Source organism: Nannospalax galili, unplaced genomic scaffold, assembly GCF_000622305.1.
Source record: "Nannospalax galili isolate Female #2095 unplaced genomic scaffold, S.galili_v1.0 scaffold510, whole genome shotgun sequence".
NCBI lineage: Eukaryota > Metazoa > Chordata > Mammalia > Rodentia > Spalacidae > Nannospalax > Nannospalax galili.
Genome location: NW_008329677.1, coordinates 2,081,837 through 2,101,711, shown reverse-complemented (window position 1 = coordinate 2,101,711; position 19,875 = coordinate 2,081,837). Strand labels below are relative to the sequence as shown.

General features: G+C 41.8%; 1 protein-coding gene across 1 annotated transcript; it reads left to right on the top strand.

Annotated features, from left to right (window-relative positions):
- Positions 1–3,520: 3,520 nt before the first annotated feature.
- Naa20 (N(alpha)-acetyltransferase 20, NatB catalytic subunit) lies at positions 3,521–18,977 on the top strand. The gene is made up of 6 exons (XM_008841327.2): positions 3,521–3,666; positions 7,563–7,587; positions 10,826–10,916; positions 11,846–11,981; positions 17,875–18,020; positions 18,449–18,977. Exons 1-6 carry the CDS (start codon positions 3,614–3,616, stop codon positions 18,532–18,534), a joined length of 537 nt encoding a protein of 178 aa, XP_008839549.1. The 5' UTR covers positions 3,521–3,613; the 3' UTR covers positions 18,535–18,977.
- Positions 18,978–19,875: the final 898 nt, after the last annotated feature.

Below are 19,875 nucleotides of genomic sequence, written 5' to 3'. Positions count from 1 at the left end.
AGATGAGTATTGAGTCCTGTCATTTTTTTTGTTTACATTCTTGCTATAGCTGTACTTTTACACTGTTATACCCTCGTTGGAATTCTTTCTGATTCTTGTGTGAGACTCAAGCCTTCCTTTGGTGAGATTAGATCTGCTTCTTTTTGTAAACTTTATGTGCCTTTGTGGTTTACTTGTTGGGCATGAAAAGCTGGTTGGTCTAGGCTTCAGGTTCTCTCTTTTGATTTTATATTGGAGTGGTCAAATTGCTTTCGTCTTCAGGAGTTCCCAACGAGGCCCATATCAGATGAGGATCAGATGCTCTCAGGCTTTCTCCTAAGGTCTGGATCCCTTCAGGAAAGATACTTCCCTCAGGAATTTGGGTGCTGGGCTGGCCTGGGAGCAGGGCCCAGGAGAGATGCTGGTCTCAGGAAGCTGGTGGCTGTGCCACCAAGGAATGCAAAGGGAGGTGGGAGCAGGAAGAGGCCCCGAGGGCTCCTGGGGAATACTGGGAAGAACTGGGTTGGTCTGGATGCAAAGGATCAGGAAGCAATGGGGATTTTGGGCCAAGAGGTCAGTCCAGGGGTCTGGGGTGCCAAAACAAGAAATGGGCCAGTACCCAGGCCAGGAGGAGAGATGGGGTGGGGGAGTTGGGAGGGTAATTGAGGCTGGAGGAGTCAAGGCATGGTGGGCCCAAGGGACCCACCCAGGAAAGATGCTAGCACCCAGAAGTTGGTGACTGAGCTGCCCAGGGAAGCAAAGGTAGGTGGGGGCAGGACCAGGCACAGAGGGCTCCTGGGGATTGCAGGGAGGGCTTGGATTTGTCTGGATCTGGAAGCAGTGGGGATTCTAGGCCAAGAAGTCAGTCCAGGGGTCTGGGGTGCCAAGATAAGAAATGGGCCAGTACCCAGGCCAGGAGGAGAGATGGGGTGGGGAAGCTGGGAGGGTGAATGAGGCTGGGGGAGTCAAGTCATGGTGCCTGCTGATGGATTTACCCAGGAAAGATGCTGGCACCAGGAAGCCTGTGGCTGTGCAGCCCAGGGAAGCCTGTGCAGCCCAGGGAAGCAAAGGGAGGTGCGGGTGGAACCAAGATTTACTTTTTTATATGTATGTTTGTCTACATGTACATATGTTCACCATGTATATGCCTGGTGCCCACAGAGGCCAAAAGAGGGTGTCAGATCCTCTGGAACTGGAGTTATAGACAGCTGTGAGCTACCATGTGGGTGCTGGGAACCAAACCTGAGTCCTCTGTAAGATCAGTAAGTGCTCTTAACTGCTGAACCATGCCTCCAGCCCCTTATTTTTTCATGATTATTCTTTACTTATTTACTTTTTTGTGTGTATGTAAGTGCATCTATGCATGCAATGCCCGAGGAGATCAGAAGGTGTCAGATCTCCTAGAACTGGAGTTACAGATCATTGTTAGCCACCATATGGATGCTGGAAACCAAACCCAGGTTTTCTGTAAGAGCAGCCAGTGCTCTTAACCACTGAGCAATCTCTTCAGTCTCTTATTACTTTATTTTTAATAATAATTATATTTTTGGAGTTGTGGAAAAGTTATTTATTCTGTTTTTTATTATTTTTAATTTGGGGCACAATATCTATATCTATCTATCATCTATCTATCTATCTATCTATCTATCTATCTATCTATCTATCTATCATCTATCTATCTATATATTTCCTTTTTGAGATAGGGATCCACCTGCCTCTGCTTCCCAAGTGCTTGGATTAAAGGTGTGTGCCACCATGCCCAGCAATATAAACTTTTAAGAATAGGAAAAGACCATGGATGAAATTATACTTTTGCTAAACAAGTAAAGTATTAACATGTTGAATGGGATTAGAATCTCAATTTTCAGATATAAAACTAAGGAATTAATATGACTTCAGTTATAGATTTGAAATAGATCTTAATATGTTTTTATGCACTTAATATGGATTTAGTATATAGTAGAGACTTTTTTTGACATGTTCTCATGTAGCTCTGCTTGGCCTCAAACTCCCTATGTAGCTGAGGATGACCTTCAACTCCTGATCTTCCTGCCTCTACCTCCCAAGTTCTGGGACTATAGGTATGCACTACCACATCCAGTTTTTCTTCAGTTTTAATTGTTATTTTTTAGTTTGTTAAATTTAAGGATTATTGAAGTAATACATTTTATTTAACATTAACATGTATAATCTAACATAATCTAATACATCCTTTAAATACGTCCTTTTCTCACTCCCCCTAAACTAGACAGAGACATGTCAAATTAAGGGTTAAACATGACTTATACCTGGGTGGTAGAACTTTGAGTCTGCAATTTCCACAAGTCTGCAGTGTCTTAATGTACACATAATCCTTTTTATTAAAAAAAAATCAGGCCTTAAAATGTAAAGACTTCAAATGTATTTGTAAAATCCCCATAAAAAAAATGTGTGGGCATGTGGTGTTGGCTTTTCTATGTGGAGCACAGTCAGAGAAAAGGGAGGTGGCTTCCAAAGCCACCTTCTGCTATAGGCTGTTCACAAAGGAATGGCAGTGACATGCTAACACCCGACAGAAGTTTGCTAAGGTATCTATAGTGAAGGATTTTACCACTCTTATATTTTGCATTCATAACTTCAGTTCTTAAATATGCAAAGTACTTCACTGCTTTTCCTTAACAAGCACTTCTATGGCATTTAAAAGGTGGTAGTTGTGCCAGGTGAGATGGCACATGCCTTTAATTGCAGCACTGGGGAGGCAGAGGCTGGCTGATCTCTGTGAGATCAAGGCCAGCCTGGTCTACATAGCAAATTCCAGGCCATCTGGGGCTACAGAGAGACCCTGTCTCAAAAACAAAACAACAAAACCCTCCAAAACCCAGATAAACTACTCCATTTTATGTGCAAATGACATGTTGGAATGTTATCTTAGGTATACTAGGTATACTAAAATCATTTTTCCCTTTTGTTTTTAATTTTAATTTTGTTTTTAATTTAAAAAATTTTATGTGTATGAATGCTTTACATGTATGTAGGTGTGCCATGTGCATGCAATGCCCATGGAGACCAGAAGAGGGTGACAGATCCCCTGGAATTTGCAGATGTTTTTTAGTTGCCAAGAGGGTGCTGAGAACTGAATATGGGTCCTCTGCAAGAGCAACAAGTACTCTTAACTGCTGAACCATCTCTCCAGCCCTGTTTTTATATTTATTAATGTGATCTTGGAAAATTTAAGGTTGCACCCCTGGGTCATTCATGGCAGTCATTAGAGAAGGGGCCCTGAGCCATGCTGCTAGGGGCCATTTCCTGGTTTACACAGTGCCGCGTCTGCGGTTTTGAAGTTTCCTTTTATGATCTGGTTTCCTGATCCCATTTTTTTCTCCTTGCTGGGTGATCACTCTGCCACCTTTCTGAGTCACTCCAATGGCGGGTTTTTAGGCCCTGGCCATCAAGGGCCTGCCCCTGGATCCTTCAGGAGGGGCTGGCAATTCCAGATTTCTGTCGCCAGAGAGAGCTGCGTCTCTGCCCTTGTTGCTGAGCAACCTCTGCTCCGGAAGTAGTTCTTTGTCCCGCCTCAGGCGGCCACGCGCGTGAAGATTTCCGGCAGTGTAGGCGCGGGGTCGCGCAGAGCGGGCTGTGGGTTGTTGGCGGCAAGATGACCACGCTACGGGCCTTCACCTGCGACGACCTGTTCCGCTTCAACAACATGTGAGTGCAGCGCGGCCCGCGCGGACGTCCTGGCCGGGCCGCCCCGGGGTCCGCGCCCCCGGGTCCTCATCATCCGGTTCCCGCCGCGCCTCCCGCGCAACCGGTACCCGGCCCCGTGAGCCTGTCCAGCCGAACGCCCCGGGGCAGTCGGGACCCAGGCCGGCTGGGCGCTGTGCTGACACGCTGGCCCTGTGACCTTGGCCGGGGCCCTTAAACCTGCACCCCTTGGCCGTGGGTCCGCGCGGCGTGGCTCTCGGGATGCGCTGCGGCAGTAGGGCGAGGTGGAAGCTGGGCTGGACACCTGGCCGGCAGCTCACCGCTCAATGGCTCTCCTGTGTAGTGGGCACAACCGCAGTACCCGCTGCAGGAGGCTTTCGAGGGTCCCTCTCAGGCCATAGTCAAGGGTGTGCTTGGAACATGTGCGGCACTGGTATCCCAAGGAAGTAACGTTGAGATCCTTGGGCCCTCGCCGCAGCTGCTGTCAGTCTGGTGTGTGTAGTTACTGTAGCTGAGGCGCCCAGGAATAGACTACTTTTTTGTGGGGAGGCAGGGTAGTAGCAGCACAAGCTGGGGCCAGGTGATGGGTGGTTCCTTTCAATTAGAGTTAAGGGACCAGTGATATGTAATCATTCTCCCCTCCCCCGCTTTTGTTTTAAAGAAAACATTAATTTCAAATTTTTACGACCACTTAAAAAAGCTGAAAAAAATTTGTACCGTGAACCTCTTGTAGACAGTGACTTGGATTCTGCTTACATTGGTTCCATCACACTCTCCTTTAAGTCTGTCAATCCTAGGTACACTTTTAAAAACGACGGTATAACCCAAGGACCAGGTGGTTCAGATATATAGGTGTCTGAAAGGAAATAACTTTGGGATGAGGTTACTAGAAACATTTCAAAGAGGGGTTAGAACCTCGAAGGATAAATATGGTGAGGAGGAGGAAGTTGTGGATATGTGCAGGTGAGAAAAGGGTTGTGTGGCAGGGATGGGTGTGAACACGGCAAATGGTTTCTGTAAGTGAAATAAGGACAAACAGGTAAAGCTGGTTTTAGCTCTCTTGATGGGTCTAGATCTGCTTCTGTGGGTTTTCTGTTGGACCTAGCTTGTGCTGAATCCTTATCACCTCCAACACCATTTTGGGTACTCATGGAAAATTCACAATTCTGTGATATGTCTGCTCATGTCCTCAGTTTGTGTGAAGTGAGGTTTTGTACACTCAAGTGAAACTCCCTGAGGTGATAAAGCCTTGATTAGGAAGTGCTTAGAGTTAGGAATCTTATCCAAGGAGACTCCCATGGTGGTAGGTAAAAAGTTGCTTCCAACACTCAAGATGCTGAGGTAAAGAGGATCACAAGCTTGAGGACACCCTGGGTTACACAGAGATAAAGTCTCAGAGAAGCAAAGACAAAAGTTGGTTCCTGGCCGCAAGGAATATTTTAGAAATGCAAATTCTTGGTTGTTGAGAACCATTATTCTGGAAGCAGTCTGAGTCCTTTGGGATCCTCAGGAGATTGCTTCTAGGAACCACCATAGATACCAAAATCCCTTATTCACAGTGGTGTGGTATTTGCATATAACCTAGGCAACCCCTCCCCCATGTACTGTAATTATCAATAGATTACTTATACCTAGTACAATGTAAATGCTTTATAAATACTTCTAATACCGTTCAGAGAATGACAAGGTAAAAGTCTGTAAAGATACAGACATGTGATCTTTAAGAATACCTTCACTCTGAAGTTGAATGAGCTCTGGGTACAAGGTGATTAGGGTAGCAGGCAGGTAAGCCACTGAAGTGGCCATGGCAAGACCTAGAATGACTTGGCAAAGGCTTAGGTCTGGGAGGTACATGTAGATGACATGATGCCTTGATGCTTTAGGAGTAGACAGGCAAAGCTTCTTGTAGAGTTAGGAAGAGACAACATGGAAATGCATAAAGTAGAAGGGAAATGCACATGAACTTATTACCAATGAGCTCTCAGATTGCCTGGCTTACTAACGTTTCTTCAGAATGTGCATTAAGGGAGCCCCACCTGGGAGCCCCACCTTCCCACTCCTTTTAGTAGGCCCTGTTAGGGAACAGAGTCACTCTGTTAGGTATTGTAGGAAGGCCTGAAGCTGTAGATCACTACAGTATATTGCCAGTGCTAGAAACACAGCAGTGAGCAGAACAGAAATAAATTGGTGCCTTTGTGGAATAAGTAGATAGAACATATAGCACTAAACGTTTGATGAAAGGAAATACTAGAACCAGGGAGCAGAAACAAAGTTGAAAAAGGTCTCAGCTTTGGATATGGGCGTCAGGGGAGATGTTACTGAAGAGAGATCTAGGAGTTGGATCATGGATATCTGGGGTAAGGGCTCTCCCAGAGAAATCTCTACAATATCCCAGAGAGTGTCCAGGGCTAGAGTAAATGAGACTGAGTGGCCCAGTGAGGTGGGAGGAAAAGCTGATGGTGAGGTTCCAGAAGCTAAGTAGTGAGGACTTCAAGCAGGAGTGGGGAGCTGTCAGGAGGCAGGGATGGTTAGTGTGTGTGTGTGCCACATTTATACATTCCTGTCAGGAAAGATACAGAAATGGAAGGTACAGTACAGGAGAGAAAGAACTCTTAAGGGCAGATTCCTCAGGATTGAGATGGGTGGGATTTCCTGGCCAGCAAGGGCACTGTATGCATAGCTGCAGATAAGCGGGCAGCATCAGGATGCAGATGCTTTTAGGTGAGTGAGGTCAGTTGAAGGACTTTGGCAAAGTTTTCTTACTACTGACTGGCTTTGTGATGAGATAGAGGAGGGGCAGCCTGTTGGAGGAGTTGAGGTTAAACAAAGATGTGAAGTAGTTGAACGGTGGAGAAAAATAAGTCCCCAGAGCGTCTCAGTAGCAGGGACTCTACAGTAAGGGCCCCAGGAGTGTTTCATGACTTCTTGCAAGTCTCATCTAAGGCCTTATGGTGTTTAACAAATGTACAGCTTCAAGCATAACAAACACTTGAGAATTGAGCTATCTTTTAAATCTAATACCAAAAAACTGTTAAAATACCATTATCACTTTTTTAAAAACACTATTTTATTTCTTGGTAAAATTATTCATGTCAACATATAATTGATTTATTTTAAAATGAGTAACTTAAATTTTAAGATCTTAAATGATTCATATAAGTAATTTTTTTTTTTTAAGTGTAAAGTGGGTTTTGAAACAAATGATTGAGAACTGTTGGACTGTTGGCACCCTTAAGAGCCCTGAAGACGACAAGAAGGAAACAGTTGAGAGTAGCTGGTTCTGAGCCTGGTAGAATAGTGACTAGAAAAGTGAAAGGTCAGAGGTGGTTGGACGAAGGAGCTGAGTTTTAAGAATGCTGATTTTCTGGGGTGGTGTGATGGGGCATGTTAGGAAAGTGCCTACAGCACCAGGGCCAGGTTGACAGGAGGTGGCAGGTGGGGTGTATGCTGAAAGTATAGGAATGGGGTCCATGGGGATTTAGGAAAAGATGTAGAGGAGAGAAAAAAGTGGCGTGGGGGCAATGTAGGGAGACTTACGTGTAAGGGAAGGCCAGAGACAGGCAGGGATGATCCTTGTGAGAATGGGGTACAGGGCAGCTCGGCTGGCTGTACACATGAAGCATGCCTACCTTGTCCTCATTTCCACTCATTTAATTCCATGTAGAAAACGGAGTTAGCTGTGACACTGTTTGTAAAGAAGCAGTTGGATGAAAATGTGCAGACACCTTCACATTGCTGTGCCGTGCTGTGCATGACCACTGGGTAGTTTAAACTGGCTTTTTTTTCAGATGAAGAAACACATTAGGTTTTGATTGGCATACTCTCTTTACTTTTCACAAACTTATTTAAATTGGGTTTGGAAACTGCTTACTCTCACCCATTTCTCTTGCTTTTTTCAGTAACTTGGATCCACTTACAGAAACTGTATCCTTTTTTGAAAGGAAAAAGTTAAATGAAGAATTATTGTGAAGAACAAAGAAAATGGAGAAACAGAAGGAAAAAGTAGATGAGTTCTGAAAACCAATGTAGGTTTTGACAATATTGAGTGATATTAAATGCAATTAACAGTAAGAATGCTCTTCAGCTTGCCCCACAAATTAACGTAACGACTTCGCACAAATCAGTAACACTGCAGCTCCCTGCCCACCTTGAAGCCTTCTCTTTTAATGGCATCTTTGGGAAGCACTATGTAGCCCTTCTGTGTGTCACTGTCCAGTTCCTGCCTCCTGCATCATGAATTGAGTCTTACAGGAGTCCAGAAAGGGACTTGTTGCTAAAGTGAATAAAGGATTTTCAGTAATAGTGATTTCTATCATGATCTCAATAGAAAAATGAGCAAAAATGCTGAACATTAGGATATTCTTGGTTATGCTGCAATAACAGATCAGTGGCTTAAAACACAAAATTCAATGTCTAGAACATGCTCCATTGTTTACTGCTGGTAGGTAAGTATTAACTAGTAGCTTACTAAAGGACAAAAAGGAGGCTAAAAAAGAGTTAAGTATTACCAGTCAAAAGACATTCAAACAAACCAAAATGAGAATCCATGGTTAATGTATCAGATCATCCAGAATCTTTGTGAAAGGCATTTTGGAAGTATGCTGCGTAATTTCATTTGCTGTAGACTGAAAATAAGAAATAGAGGCAGTTTATGCCAGGGTTTGGCAAACTAAAATCCATGGATCAAATCTGACTCACTACTTGTTCCTCAAAGATTTTTTTTACTAGGCTGGGCGTGGTGGTGCACGCCTTTAGTCCCAGCACTTGGGAGGCAGGGGCAAGTGGATCTCTGAGTTTGAGAGGCCAGCCTGGTCTACATAATGAGTTCCAGGCCAGCTGGAGCTACAAGGAGAACCTTTCTCAAAAGACCAAAAAAAAAAGAAAAAAAGAATTTGTTACTGAGCTACGCCTGTGCTGATTAATTTACATATTGTCTGTGGTTTTCAGTTTGTGTGGGTGCAACAGAAACTGTTAGTCCCCAATGCCTCAGATGGTTCATATCTCACCCTTTCACAGAAAATTTGCTAGCCCGAGTTATGTTGTAAAATATTTTAAGAGATTATATTAAAAATTTGGAATGCTGGACCAGGCATGGTGGTGCACGCCTTTAATCCCAGCACTTGGGAGGCAGAGGTAGGAGGATCTCTGAGTTCAAGGCCAGCCTGGTCTACATAGTGAGTTCAAGGACAGCTGGGGCTACAGGGAGACCCTGTCCCAAAAAAACCAAAAAAAAAAAAAAAAAAAAAAAAAAAAAAAAAAAATGGAATGCCTTCCACATTCACTAATGAGGAAATGGTAAATAAATTAAGCTGTAGTCATAAAGGATTTAAAGTATTTTAAAAATTGGAAATGGTCCAGATGCCAACTGGCAGAGGGATGGTATTGATTGTATCCTCATGCAGGAAATGCTGAACAGCAGCAAAAATGCACTGTGGCAGGTATAAGCAGCAAGAGGACTCCATATCAGAAACAAAGCTGAGTGGAGAAGACAGAGGCCTCTGTTCATTTGTGTATGTGTATTTGGGTTTTGGAAGGATTTTTTTTTTCCCCTTTGGTCTTTTTTGAGACAGGGTCTCCCTGTATCCCCTGCTGGAACTCACTATGTAGACCAGTCTGGCCTTGAACTCACAGAGATCTGCCTGCCTCTGCCTCCCAAGTGCTGGGAGTAAAGCATGCGCCACCACACCCAACCTGGAAGGATTTTGTATTATGAAAATTTTCTCTACACGAAGCAAAAATATTAGAATGCAAATAATCTTACATTTTCATCGTATAAGCCCTAGTGGTTATTTCGGGAGTGGCATGTTGAAGTCAAGTCTCTGAGCTTCTGCACTGCACAGAGGAGAGATGGTGTGTAGTGCCAGTGACTGGACCACTGGGAGACCAGCTGTCCTGCCATTTTAAGGTTATGTTTGAGGAGTTCTCAAAGAAAGGAATGCCCTTCAGAGGAGGTTTCCCAGGAGCTTTATCTTTTTCAAAAGTGTAGTATTACAAGCTGGGCATGGTGGCACACACCTGTAGTCCCAGCATTTGGGAGGCAGAGGCAGGCAGATCTTGGTGAGTTCAAGGCCAACCTAGTCTACATATTCCAGGCTAGCTGGGACTACAGGAGGGTCCTATCTCAAAAAGAGAGAAAAAAAAAAGTGTAGTATTAATGGTGTCTGCTTATAAAATGTTAGCAGAAAGCTAAGGGGAATGAGTAAGTAGCACTAAGGATACCCCAGGGTTGAAGAGTAATTATTCAAGCATTTTTTTTTTTTTTTCCTTTTCAAGAGACACAGCCTTACCACGTGTCCCAGTCTGACTCTGACTAGAGATCCTGTACTTCAGGCTTGCGTCCTGGGATTAGAAGCACCTGCCAGGCCACCTCAGGCACATATTCTGAACATATCTGATTCCTTAACAATTTTAACAGTTGCATAGCTTCAGCCAAAGTAGGAGCTAGCCATCATTTCCCAAGTGCAAAAGAAGTACTGAGCAACTGCTGTGTGCCAGGCAGCTGATAGGTAAATCAGAGAGAAAGAGAAACACCTAGCATTCCCATTCCAAGGGGAGGTAGGCAGTGTAACAAGCAGCAATCTCAGCTGGTGATAAATGCTGCCCACAGCCTTAGCTAGGGAGGCAGACAGTGTAAGAGGTTCTCTGCTGTCTATAACATGCTGCCATATCCATTCTACATCTGAGCTGATGTCCATGCAATTTTGTTAAGTCAGTGCTAATGTAAATATTCTAATGGTATGATTAAAAGTAATTACACATATTGAGCTGAGGATAAAACAACAGTGTGCTTTTTTAGTGTGTGTGGTATGCATGTGGAAGCTAGAGGCTGATGTCAGGTGTCTTCTTCAATCACTCCCCACTTTATTTACTCAAGAGTCTGAATAAACCTAGAGCTCGATGACTCGGCTAGTTTAGCCAGCCAGCTTGTCCAAGATAACCCAGTTTTCCCCTCCTGAGTGCTGGGATTGTAAGTGGGCCTCCATGCCTTCCCTAACTTTTACGTGGGTATTAGGATTTAAACTCTGGTCCTTAGTCTTCACACAGCCCTTTATCCACTGAGCCATCTCTCCAGCCCAATAAAACTTAACTTTTAAAAGAAGTATTTTCACCCAAATAATGAACTTTTTGCTATTACTTTTCACATTCCTTAACAGAACTCTAGTATGGGATTCCATTTTACTTACAGTACCTTGCCCACTGGCCAGAGTATTTCATCGTTGCGGAGGCACCTGGTGGAGAACTAATGGGTTATAGTAAGTATAGTGCCATTAGTACTTTTTTGGGTGGGTAAAGATTTTATTATTTTTGAGATAGGGTCTCCCAGTAGCCCCAGCTGACCTGGAACTCACTATGTAGACCAGGCTGGCCTTGAACTCTATGGGTGGGTAAAGATTTTAATCCAGGTTTCAGCTTAACCTGCATAATCAAACTGGAAGTAAAATAGTGAAGGCTGTAATTCTAGTTCCTGTTCAACAACACCTTACTAATCTCCTGTTTCGGGCACTGTGCTAGGCCCAGGGTATATAGCAGTGAACCAGACAGACATGATCTCAGTTTTTTGGATCTTTATTTTTTTTTTGTGGTCTTTTTTGAGACAGGGTCTCCCTTTAGCCCCAGCTAGCCTGGAATTCACTATGTAGACCAGGCTCAATCTCACAGAGACCTCACAGAGGTCTGCCTCTGCTTGAGTGCTAGGTTTAAAGCTGTGCGTCACCATGCCAGGCAGTCTTTTTGGATCTTTCATTCTATGTTAGATTTCTATATTGTTTACTTAATATATAATGCAGGGATTAAAGCATATATGTTTGACTAGTTGTACTGCTACCAAAAACTTGAGTTATGAATTGTCTTAGTTATATGCACATATACTAAGTCATAGGACATGTTGCAGGAAACGTGATAAAGGAAATGTAGCTATTTGAAAAAAAAAGAAAAATATATATGTATCCTGGTTCTTTGTTCTTGGTTTTTAGTATATTATTTTTAAACTTTCCTAAGTCTGACTTTAGAAGCAGGTGAATTTTCAAATCAAAGTGCTGATCATTAGCTTAATGATCTTAAGTAGTACTTAAAAATTAAAACTGTCATTCATTTCTTTTATAATAAAAATGCACAAGTGGTAATTCTGTATTTATTTGCAAAATCAGTGTCTTAATTACTGAGTGAAGTTTTCTGTTGGCAGTTATGGGCAAAGCAGAAGGCTCGGTAGCTAGGGAAGAATGGCATGGGCACGTCACAGCTCTGTCTGTTGCCCCTGAATTTCGACGTCTTGGTTTGGCTGCTAAACTTATGGAGTTACTAGAGGAGATTTCAGAAAGGTGAGATCTTATTTTTCAAATATACTTTGTGGTTTATGAATTCTACCATTTCATCTTTCTCTGTTGAACAGATGATTTTTTTCCCCCCTTATAAGTGTCAGGAACCGTTGTAGCTTTAGACTTTTTAGGAATTTCATTTTTGGGCTACAGTAGTTCTACAGTTCATCACATATTTAGAATGGCATCATTGTTCTTTGTTTGCAATTGCAAATTGTCACAAGCCATAGGCCTGTGAGCTGGAGAACTGGTAGAATCAAAGACCAGCCTGCAAAGAAGGTCTTTGATGTTCTCTCCACTATAGATTCTGTTAGTATTGTTCTGGGCATGTTGTTCAGTTCTTCACAGTGTTCCTAGGCCAAAAGAAAATAGTTCAGTCTTAAATTTAGTATTTCTATTCTAATAGCTAGTAGCCACCTATAAAAAATAGAAATGATTTTTAATTCTGGCCATCTACGAACGAGGGAGAAATGCACCTGCTGAGCACTGAATGACTTCTAAAACCCCTAAGACAGATGCAGCATAACCCATTTCCACTGATTTTCTTATGGTTGCAGTTTGTTAAATCAGCAACTGTCAGAAACCCATCTTCATCAAAATACTGTGTCACTGAAAGGAAGGTGGCAGTAATGGCATGTAGAGTTTTGTTATTTTCCATGAACATCTAAAATATCCCATAGCCCTCTCTGAGTTTGAGGCACTCAGTGCAGTTGGGTAACTGCCAGCAAGTTGCTACATCACACACTCAGGGGAGATAAAAGTGATACAGTAACTTAAAAGAAGGCACATCCTATTTCCTAGAAGGACAAAAGATGTGTTTGACATTTATTAAGTTCTTTCTCTGCCTAAAAGAGCAGTATTTGGGAAGGGGGTTGTTAAGGGATCTGGAGACTTAATTTCTACATAACTATTGGATTTTAATAAAGACAATTTTTATTTATTTTTAAATATTTTTAAATATTACTTTTATTTTGTGTATGAGTGTACTGCTTGCATGTATGTGAGTGCACCCATGTAGCCACCTTGTGGGTGATGGGAATTGAACCCAGGTCCTCTGCAAGAGCAGTCACTACTCTTGACCACTGAGCCATCTCTCCAGCCCCTAAAGGCAATTTTTAAAGAAGTAGCTGGTCACAAATGCTCTGAACTAAGCAACACATGAAAGGAAATAGTGCAGTCTTAGTTCTCCCTGGACAGAATGTAAGAAGGACATCCTCATTGAACAGGTATCTGGCATTCTTGTGTAATGGCAGGCCAAGAGGAAGAGGGGCCCCCCAGAGCCACAGCCTTGAACATATGTATTTGAAGATCTAGTCCATCTCCATGAGCAGAAAACTACTAACCTCCCTTCTCTTCCTGATTTTGAGATTTCACTATCTTAGGATAGCTTCAGAGATGTTTAGTTATTTTGTATGAATACATGTGTACACATATATTACATGCACACATTTTACAAATACACATTAAAAATAGGAATCGGTCAGCCATGGTGACTCATGCCTTTAATCCTAGCAATTGGGAGACAAAGGCAGGTGGATCTCTGTGAGTTCCAGGCCAACTGGAGCTACAGGGAGACCCTGTCTCAAAAAGACAAAAAAAAGGAATAGAATATAATTTACACAGGAGTAAAAAAATAAAAATCCAAGAGAAATACATAACTAATAGCAAAGTTAAGTATAAAACTGATAGCAGCTATGAATACAAATATTATCAGTAATTAATAATTATAACAATGAATATTAATGGACTAATGACTCCAGATAAAAAGGCAGATGGGCTAGGGAATGAAGCTCAGCAGTCAAGTGCAAGGCCCCAGGTCCATCCCCAAGAGTGCCAAAAAGAAAGAATTATCGTGAAAATTGTAGCCAAAAGGAAGTTGATAGACTCATATTGATAATATTTACAGTATACCTGTATATTTACAATATAATTGAATAACTTATTACCAGTGTAAATGGTCACTTTATAGATAAAAAGAACCCATGTAAAAAGCCACACACACTAACAGCCATCTCTAGTCTCAGTATGCTTATGGGAGATGGAACAGAGTCAGGAGGGTCCCCAGAAGATCGTGAGCCAAAGAGACTGGCCTGCTTAGTGGAGAACAAAAGACCAGCTTCAAGCAAGGTGGGAAGGCAAGGACCTCCACCCAAGGCTGTCCCCTAACCACCACAAGTATAAAGCTTTGCACATAAGATGTTGCATAGTCTTTTTTGGTTGGTTGCTTTCCTTTGATACAGGGTTGCAGTATACAGCACTGGCTGCCCTGGAACTGAGAGATTCGTCTGCTTAGACAAAAAGTCTCTTAAAGTGAGGTCACTTTTACATAAGTAAAACCAGTCTTAAGGCTAGGCTAACCTTGACAGTGTCTAAGAAAGGAAGATCTGAGGAAATGTCACTAAAAATGTACAGAAAAACTGGCAAACAGTTTCATAAGAAGGATGATGATATGTCCATAGCCAGGCTGTTAACTCAGACTAAAGAACAACTGTTACTTTAGTAACACAGTATATTTGATGTCCAGTATTCACTTACTGATACAAACTGCTAGCAAACTAGGGAATAGAAAGAAGTGAGGGAGAGATAGCATCCTTAACCTGAAAAGAGTATGTGCAAAAACTGTTAAGAGAATCTTTGTAATGGTGATGTGTTACATGCTTTCCTGTGAAACCAGAGACAAAGATGTGCAGAGCCATCCCCTTAATACCTTATTGGAAATCTACACAGCAAAGTAAAAAAAAAAAAGAAAGAAAGAAAAAACAAGACTGCTGCCTGTGACAGATATAATTATATACACCAAGCTGGGCGTGGTGGTACACACCTTTAGTTTCAGCACTCAGGAGGCAGAGGCAGGGGGATCTCTGAGTTTGAGGCCAACCTGATCTACACAGTTCCAGGCCAGCTGGGGATACAGGGAGACCCTGTCTCAAAAAGACCAATATATATATATATATATATATGGATATACATGTGTTTAGAATTAATTAAAAACAAACAAAAAAACCCTGTTGTACTTTAATTATACAAAGAGTAATACCTAGAGATTAGTATTGATATTGGCGTCAGAAAACATTATGGAGCTGGGCACGGTGGTGCACACCTGTAGTCCCAGCACTTTGGGATGCAGAGGCAGGTGTATCTCTTAGTTTGAGGCCAGCCTGGTCGACATAGATTCCAGGCCAGCTGGGGATACAGGGGGAGACCCTGTCTCAAAAGAACAATAAAAAAACCAACAAAGGACATGCACTTAAGCCAAAGCAAATCTGTGTAAGATTATACCAGCATTTATTAAACTTTATTGGGAGACATTCAAGTGGCCAACCTAAGTGGAAAGAGAAGCTACCTGTGTGAACCAGACTGTGTTTTGAGTTTTATAACTGTCCACAGATCCAATGCAATCATAGTCAGAATCCCAAGCATTTTATGGTGGGGATTATTAGGGCTAATTGTGAAACATAGGGAAAAAGAACAAGATCTGCCCTTCCAGGTACTAACATGTAGTTAAAACTGTTAGGGCTGGAACAGTTTTGTGGACTAGAACAGGGTCTGAGAAGTCCAAGAGTATACAGCTCTTGACATACCTGAGTGACACTGCAGATCAGATATAAAGGCAGACTTCAGTAGAGATGGTGGGATAACTAGACAGGGAAAACTTTTCCTAGGTCGCTACTTTACCACACATAAATCAATTCCAGATTTATTAAAAACACAGGTATGGGGGGCTGGAGAGATGGCTCAGTGTTTAAGAACACTGGCTGTTCTTGCAGAAGGCCTGGATTTGAATCCCGGCACCTAAATGGCAGCTAACAACTGTCCATAACTCCAATTCCAAGGGATCCGACAGCCTCTTCTGTCCTCCGTGGGCACTGCACGACATGGGTGCACTTACATACATACAGGCAATACACTCATACACATAAATAACAACAAAAAACCCCACAGGTATGGAAAGCAAATCTAAGATGCCCTTTGAACCTAATATGGAAGAGTGTCTCCATGACCTCAGCATAGATAATGTCCTAAGTAGGCTATAAATCGTTCTACCTGCAAAGCAAAGGCTCACATACTCTACTCTACTCAAGCTAAATAGCTTTGGTCACCAAAAGATTTCCTAAAGATAACATGATAAGCCATAAAACTGGGCAAGATATTGCCAAAAAAAAAAAAACCACACACACTACGGAGGATCTAATACACAGGGAATAGCAACTGGGAAAAATTGAAAGGTTACTAAGTACTATACAGAGGAGAACTCTAAATGGTCAATGGATCTAGTCATCATACTCATTAGTGATCAAAAGTACAAATTAAACTGAGCTACCTTGTTCAGTATACTAGGTCTTTCTGCTTTAGGAGTGTACACTCCAATAAGCACACTGGAAAACAGGTTGGAATTATCTGAAGATGTGTACAGTCCTGTGACACAGTGTATCCCTAAATAGATACTGTACCATAGAAGTTCAACACAAGTATTCCTAGCTGAACAGTTTATAATAGGCTTGGCAATTTTTGTTTTGTTTGGTTTGGTTTTTGAGACAAGGTAGCCCTGTAGCTCACTTGGAATTTGCTATGTAGACCAGGCTGGTCTGATCTCAGACCTGCCTGCTTCTATCTCTGCCTCCTGAGTGCTGAGTGTTAGAATTAAAGGTGTGCACCACCATGCTTGGCTCTATACTGGCAATGTTTTTCAAAAGGATTGTACATTCCTTTTCAAAAGGCAGGTTGTACAGTCAAACAATGAAAGGCTAAACAGAGTAAAGGTGAATACCTCCAGCTACTCAGGAGGCTCAGTATTGACGGAGGTGCAAACACAGAAATGCCCCAAAACTGATTACATTCATATAAATGTAGTAGGTAGTAAGTTCACAGCAGAGAATAGGGAAAAATAATAGTTAGGATGTGGAGACCTTTGAATAAAGAGATATTACTAACTCAAAAACGGGGGGCTTCTGGGCTGGAGAGATGGCTCAGCGATTAAGAACACTGACTGTTCTTGAAGAAGACCCAGGTTTGAATCCCAGCACCCACATGGCAGCTAACAACTGTCCAGAACTCCAGTTCCAGGGGATCCGACAGCCTCTTCTGTCTTCTGCAGGCATTGCATGACATGGGTGCACTTAACTGACATGCAGGCAACACATACATACACATGAAATAATAAATAGGGGGCTGGAGAGATGGCTTAGTGATTAAGAACACTGGTTGTTCTTGCAGAAGACCTGGGTTCAAATCCCAGCACCCATATGGCAGCTAACAACTATGTAACTCCAGTTCCAGGGGATCTGACAGCTTCTATCTTCCGCGGGCATTGCACAATATGGGTGCACTTACCTGCACGCAGGCAATACACGTATACACATAAAAATTAAAACAAAAAAATGGGGGGCTTTGAGACAGTGACCGGCATCCAATAGCAGCTACACCTGGGTCATGGATTTGTACTATGAAATAATCTCCAAATAATAAAAGTTGCTATTGCCATTCCTAGTCAGAAACCACATATGAGCACTAAGTGGACTCAGTTGTGCACTGTATGTGTGTGTGTGAGACATGTGCGTGCATGTAACAATAATCAAAGAGGACACGAAACTGAAAAGGATGGGTGGGCACATGGGAGGAGTTGGAATGGAATTGATGTAGATACAGCATTCATGTATGAAACTTTCAAAATTAAAAAAAAAAAACTGTTCTTTTTTTAACCCACTTTATAGCCTAGGCTGACCTAGAACGTACTATGTGGTCCAGGCAAGCCTTGAGCCCACAGTTGCCTCAGCCTCCCAAGTACTGGGAAAACAGTCATGAGGTTTCAAGCCTGGCACATGTCTTTGGTGGTGGGACAACAGGATACTGAAGTAGAGTTTCTCATAGTTTTAATGGTTTTCTTTCTTTTATAAAGAAAAGGTGGATTTTTTGTTGATCTCTTTGTAAGAGTATCCAATCAAGTTGCAGTGAACATGTACAAGCAGTTGGGCTACAGTGTCTACAGGACAGTCATAGAGTACTATTCAGCCAGCAACGGGGAGCCTGATGAGGATGCTTATGGTAAGCTTCTTCCCTCTATAAAGTAACTCCAAGACAACAGCAAAATAGTTCATTTTCCCCCACAGGCTGAAACACTCAATTATTTTAAAGAAGCCAAAAGAATCACACTTGTGAAATCAAATGACATAATAACTAACCACTAGTTAATTTCTATAAATTTTCATTTCACTGTTACAGGCTTGCCCTTTTACTATGAAAAAACATGATTAGTTGACTCCTACAGGGTTGACTCCTAATCTGGTTAGCACCTGACATGGTTGCAGCTGGGAATTTCCTAAGTACCTAGCTCTTAGAAATCAGTATGATTGAAGGGGAGGGGCCAAAACCTGATAGGAACTTTACCTGTCCTGTACATTTTAAATTTGATTTGAACGTTTTTGACTGTTTAAACATTATAGCTGTTTACATTAATCTTTGCTTCTTAACAGATATGAGGAAAGCACTTTCCAGGGACACTGAGAAGAAATCCATCATACCATTACCTCATCCTGTGAGGCCTGAAGACATTGAATAACCATAGGCAGTGGTTCTCAGGCAGATGTTCCAGACACTTTGTGGACAATATTATTTTCATTAGATGATCTTGGAGCTCTGTTAGGAGGAAAATATAATCACTTAGGTCTTAAGAAGACTTCAAGAAAATACAGGCTTGTAAACATACTTCAAATATCATTGTTTCCAGTTAGCAATAGCGTACCTGTTCACACTGCTGTAGTTAAAATTCAATCAAGGCAGCTAGGTCAGGAAACGTTCCAGTGTCATGGTTGACAGTATCCAGTACATGCCAAGGAAAGACTTGCTCCATCATCCTCCGAAATCCTGTGCCTGAGAACCACTGCTGCACATATATATATATTTTTTATTTTGTATTGAACTGTTAATTGAAGCTTTAAAAGCATATATGAAATGTATAAATCTGAGATGTATAGTAAAATACATTGTTGATTATGAATGTTTTCTGGATGTTTGTTGATCATTTGTACAACTTAATCAGGATTATGAAAGGCCATTGTGTAGGATATGATGCCTCTGTTTTGATTTTTATATAAAACACTTTAAAATGTATACCTGAAATTATCCCTGTCTGCCATACTTAAGCTTCCTTCTTACTGTGTGTAAATCCTTCCAAGTTACATAATGCCACATTGCTGGTCCTGAATCTGTTCTTCTCTAACAATAATCATGCCCTTAAATATTAATATTAAATATTAAGACTTTTTTAAAAAGATAAAGAACCTAACTCACAGGACAACCATGTATTTTAATCACTTTAGTATCAAAAATATTCAGGCAGTAAAGGAATTAACAAAAGCCATGCCCAAATGAAATAACTAAAGGTATGCATGTGTGTATATTCTTACTTTCTTTGAGAAAGTAAGTCAAGCTAGCCTTGGGCTCCTAGTCTCAAGTAACTTTCCTACCTTAGCCTTCAAGTTGGTATCTGAGACTATAGGCATGTACCACACCACCTGGTTCAAAAGGTTTTACTTACTTTACAAAGGTCTTATTTGGGATTGTTAAGTTTAGAAAGGGAATAAATCCTTTTCTGTTCTTTCATAAGAGAATGATGTTTTCCTTCAAGCTTGTTAGGAGTTGCCTTTAAGAACATTTTTTTCTTGGGTATACAACCAGAATAGAGATAAGATTGTTCTAGAAACACTGCTTGGTCATAGTATTAGCACTGTGATTTGCTTTCATCTCCCACCTTGAATCTGTACTTACTCAAAGGATATTAAATGACAGATTTTCCTCCTCACTGACTAGAAGACCTCAGTACTCAGTGCAGTCTATTGTACTATTCCTGTTTTCTTCCACCTGCCAACACTTTATTTTCAAGACAGAATTTATGGCAATC

Excerpts from the sequence above, each read along its gene's own strand:
- Naa20 (XM_008841327.2), top strand. The coding sequence starts at position 3,614 with ATGACCACGCTACGGGCCTTCACCTGCGACGACCTGTTCCGCTTCAAC. Across the intron at positions 7,588-10,825 it reads TGGATCCACTTACAGAAACT|TATGGGATTCCATTTTACTT; the intron begins GTATCCTTTTTT and ends ACAGAACTCTAG. Across the intron at positions 10,917-11,845 it reads TGGAGAACTAATGGGTTATA|TTATGGGCAAAGCAGAAGGC; the intron begins GTAAGTATAGTG and ends TTCTGTTGGCAG.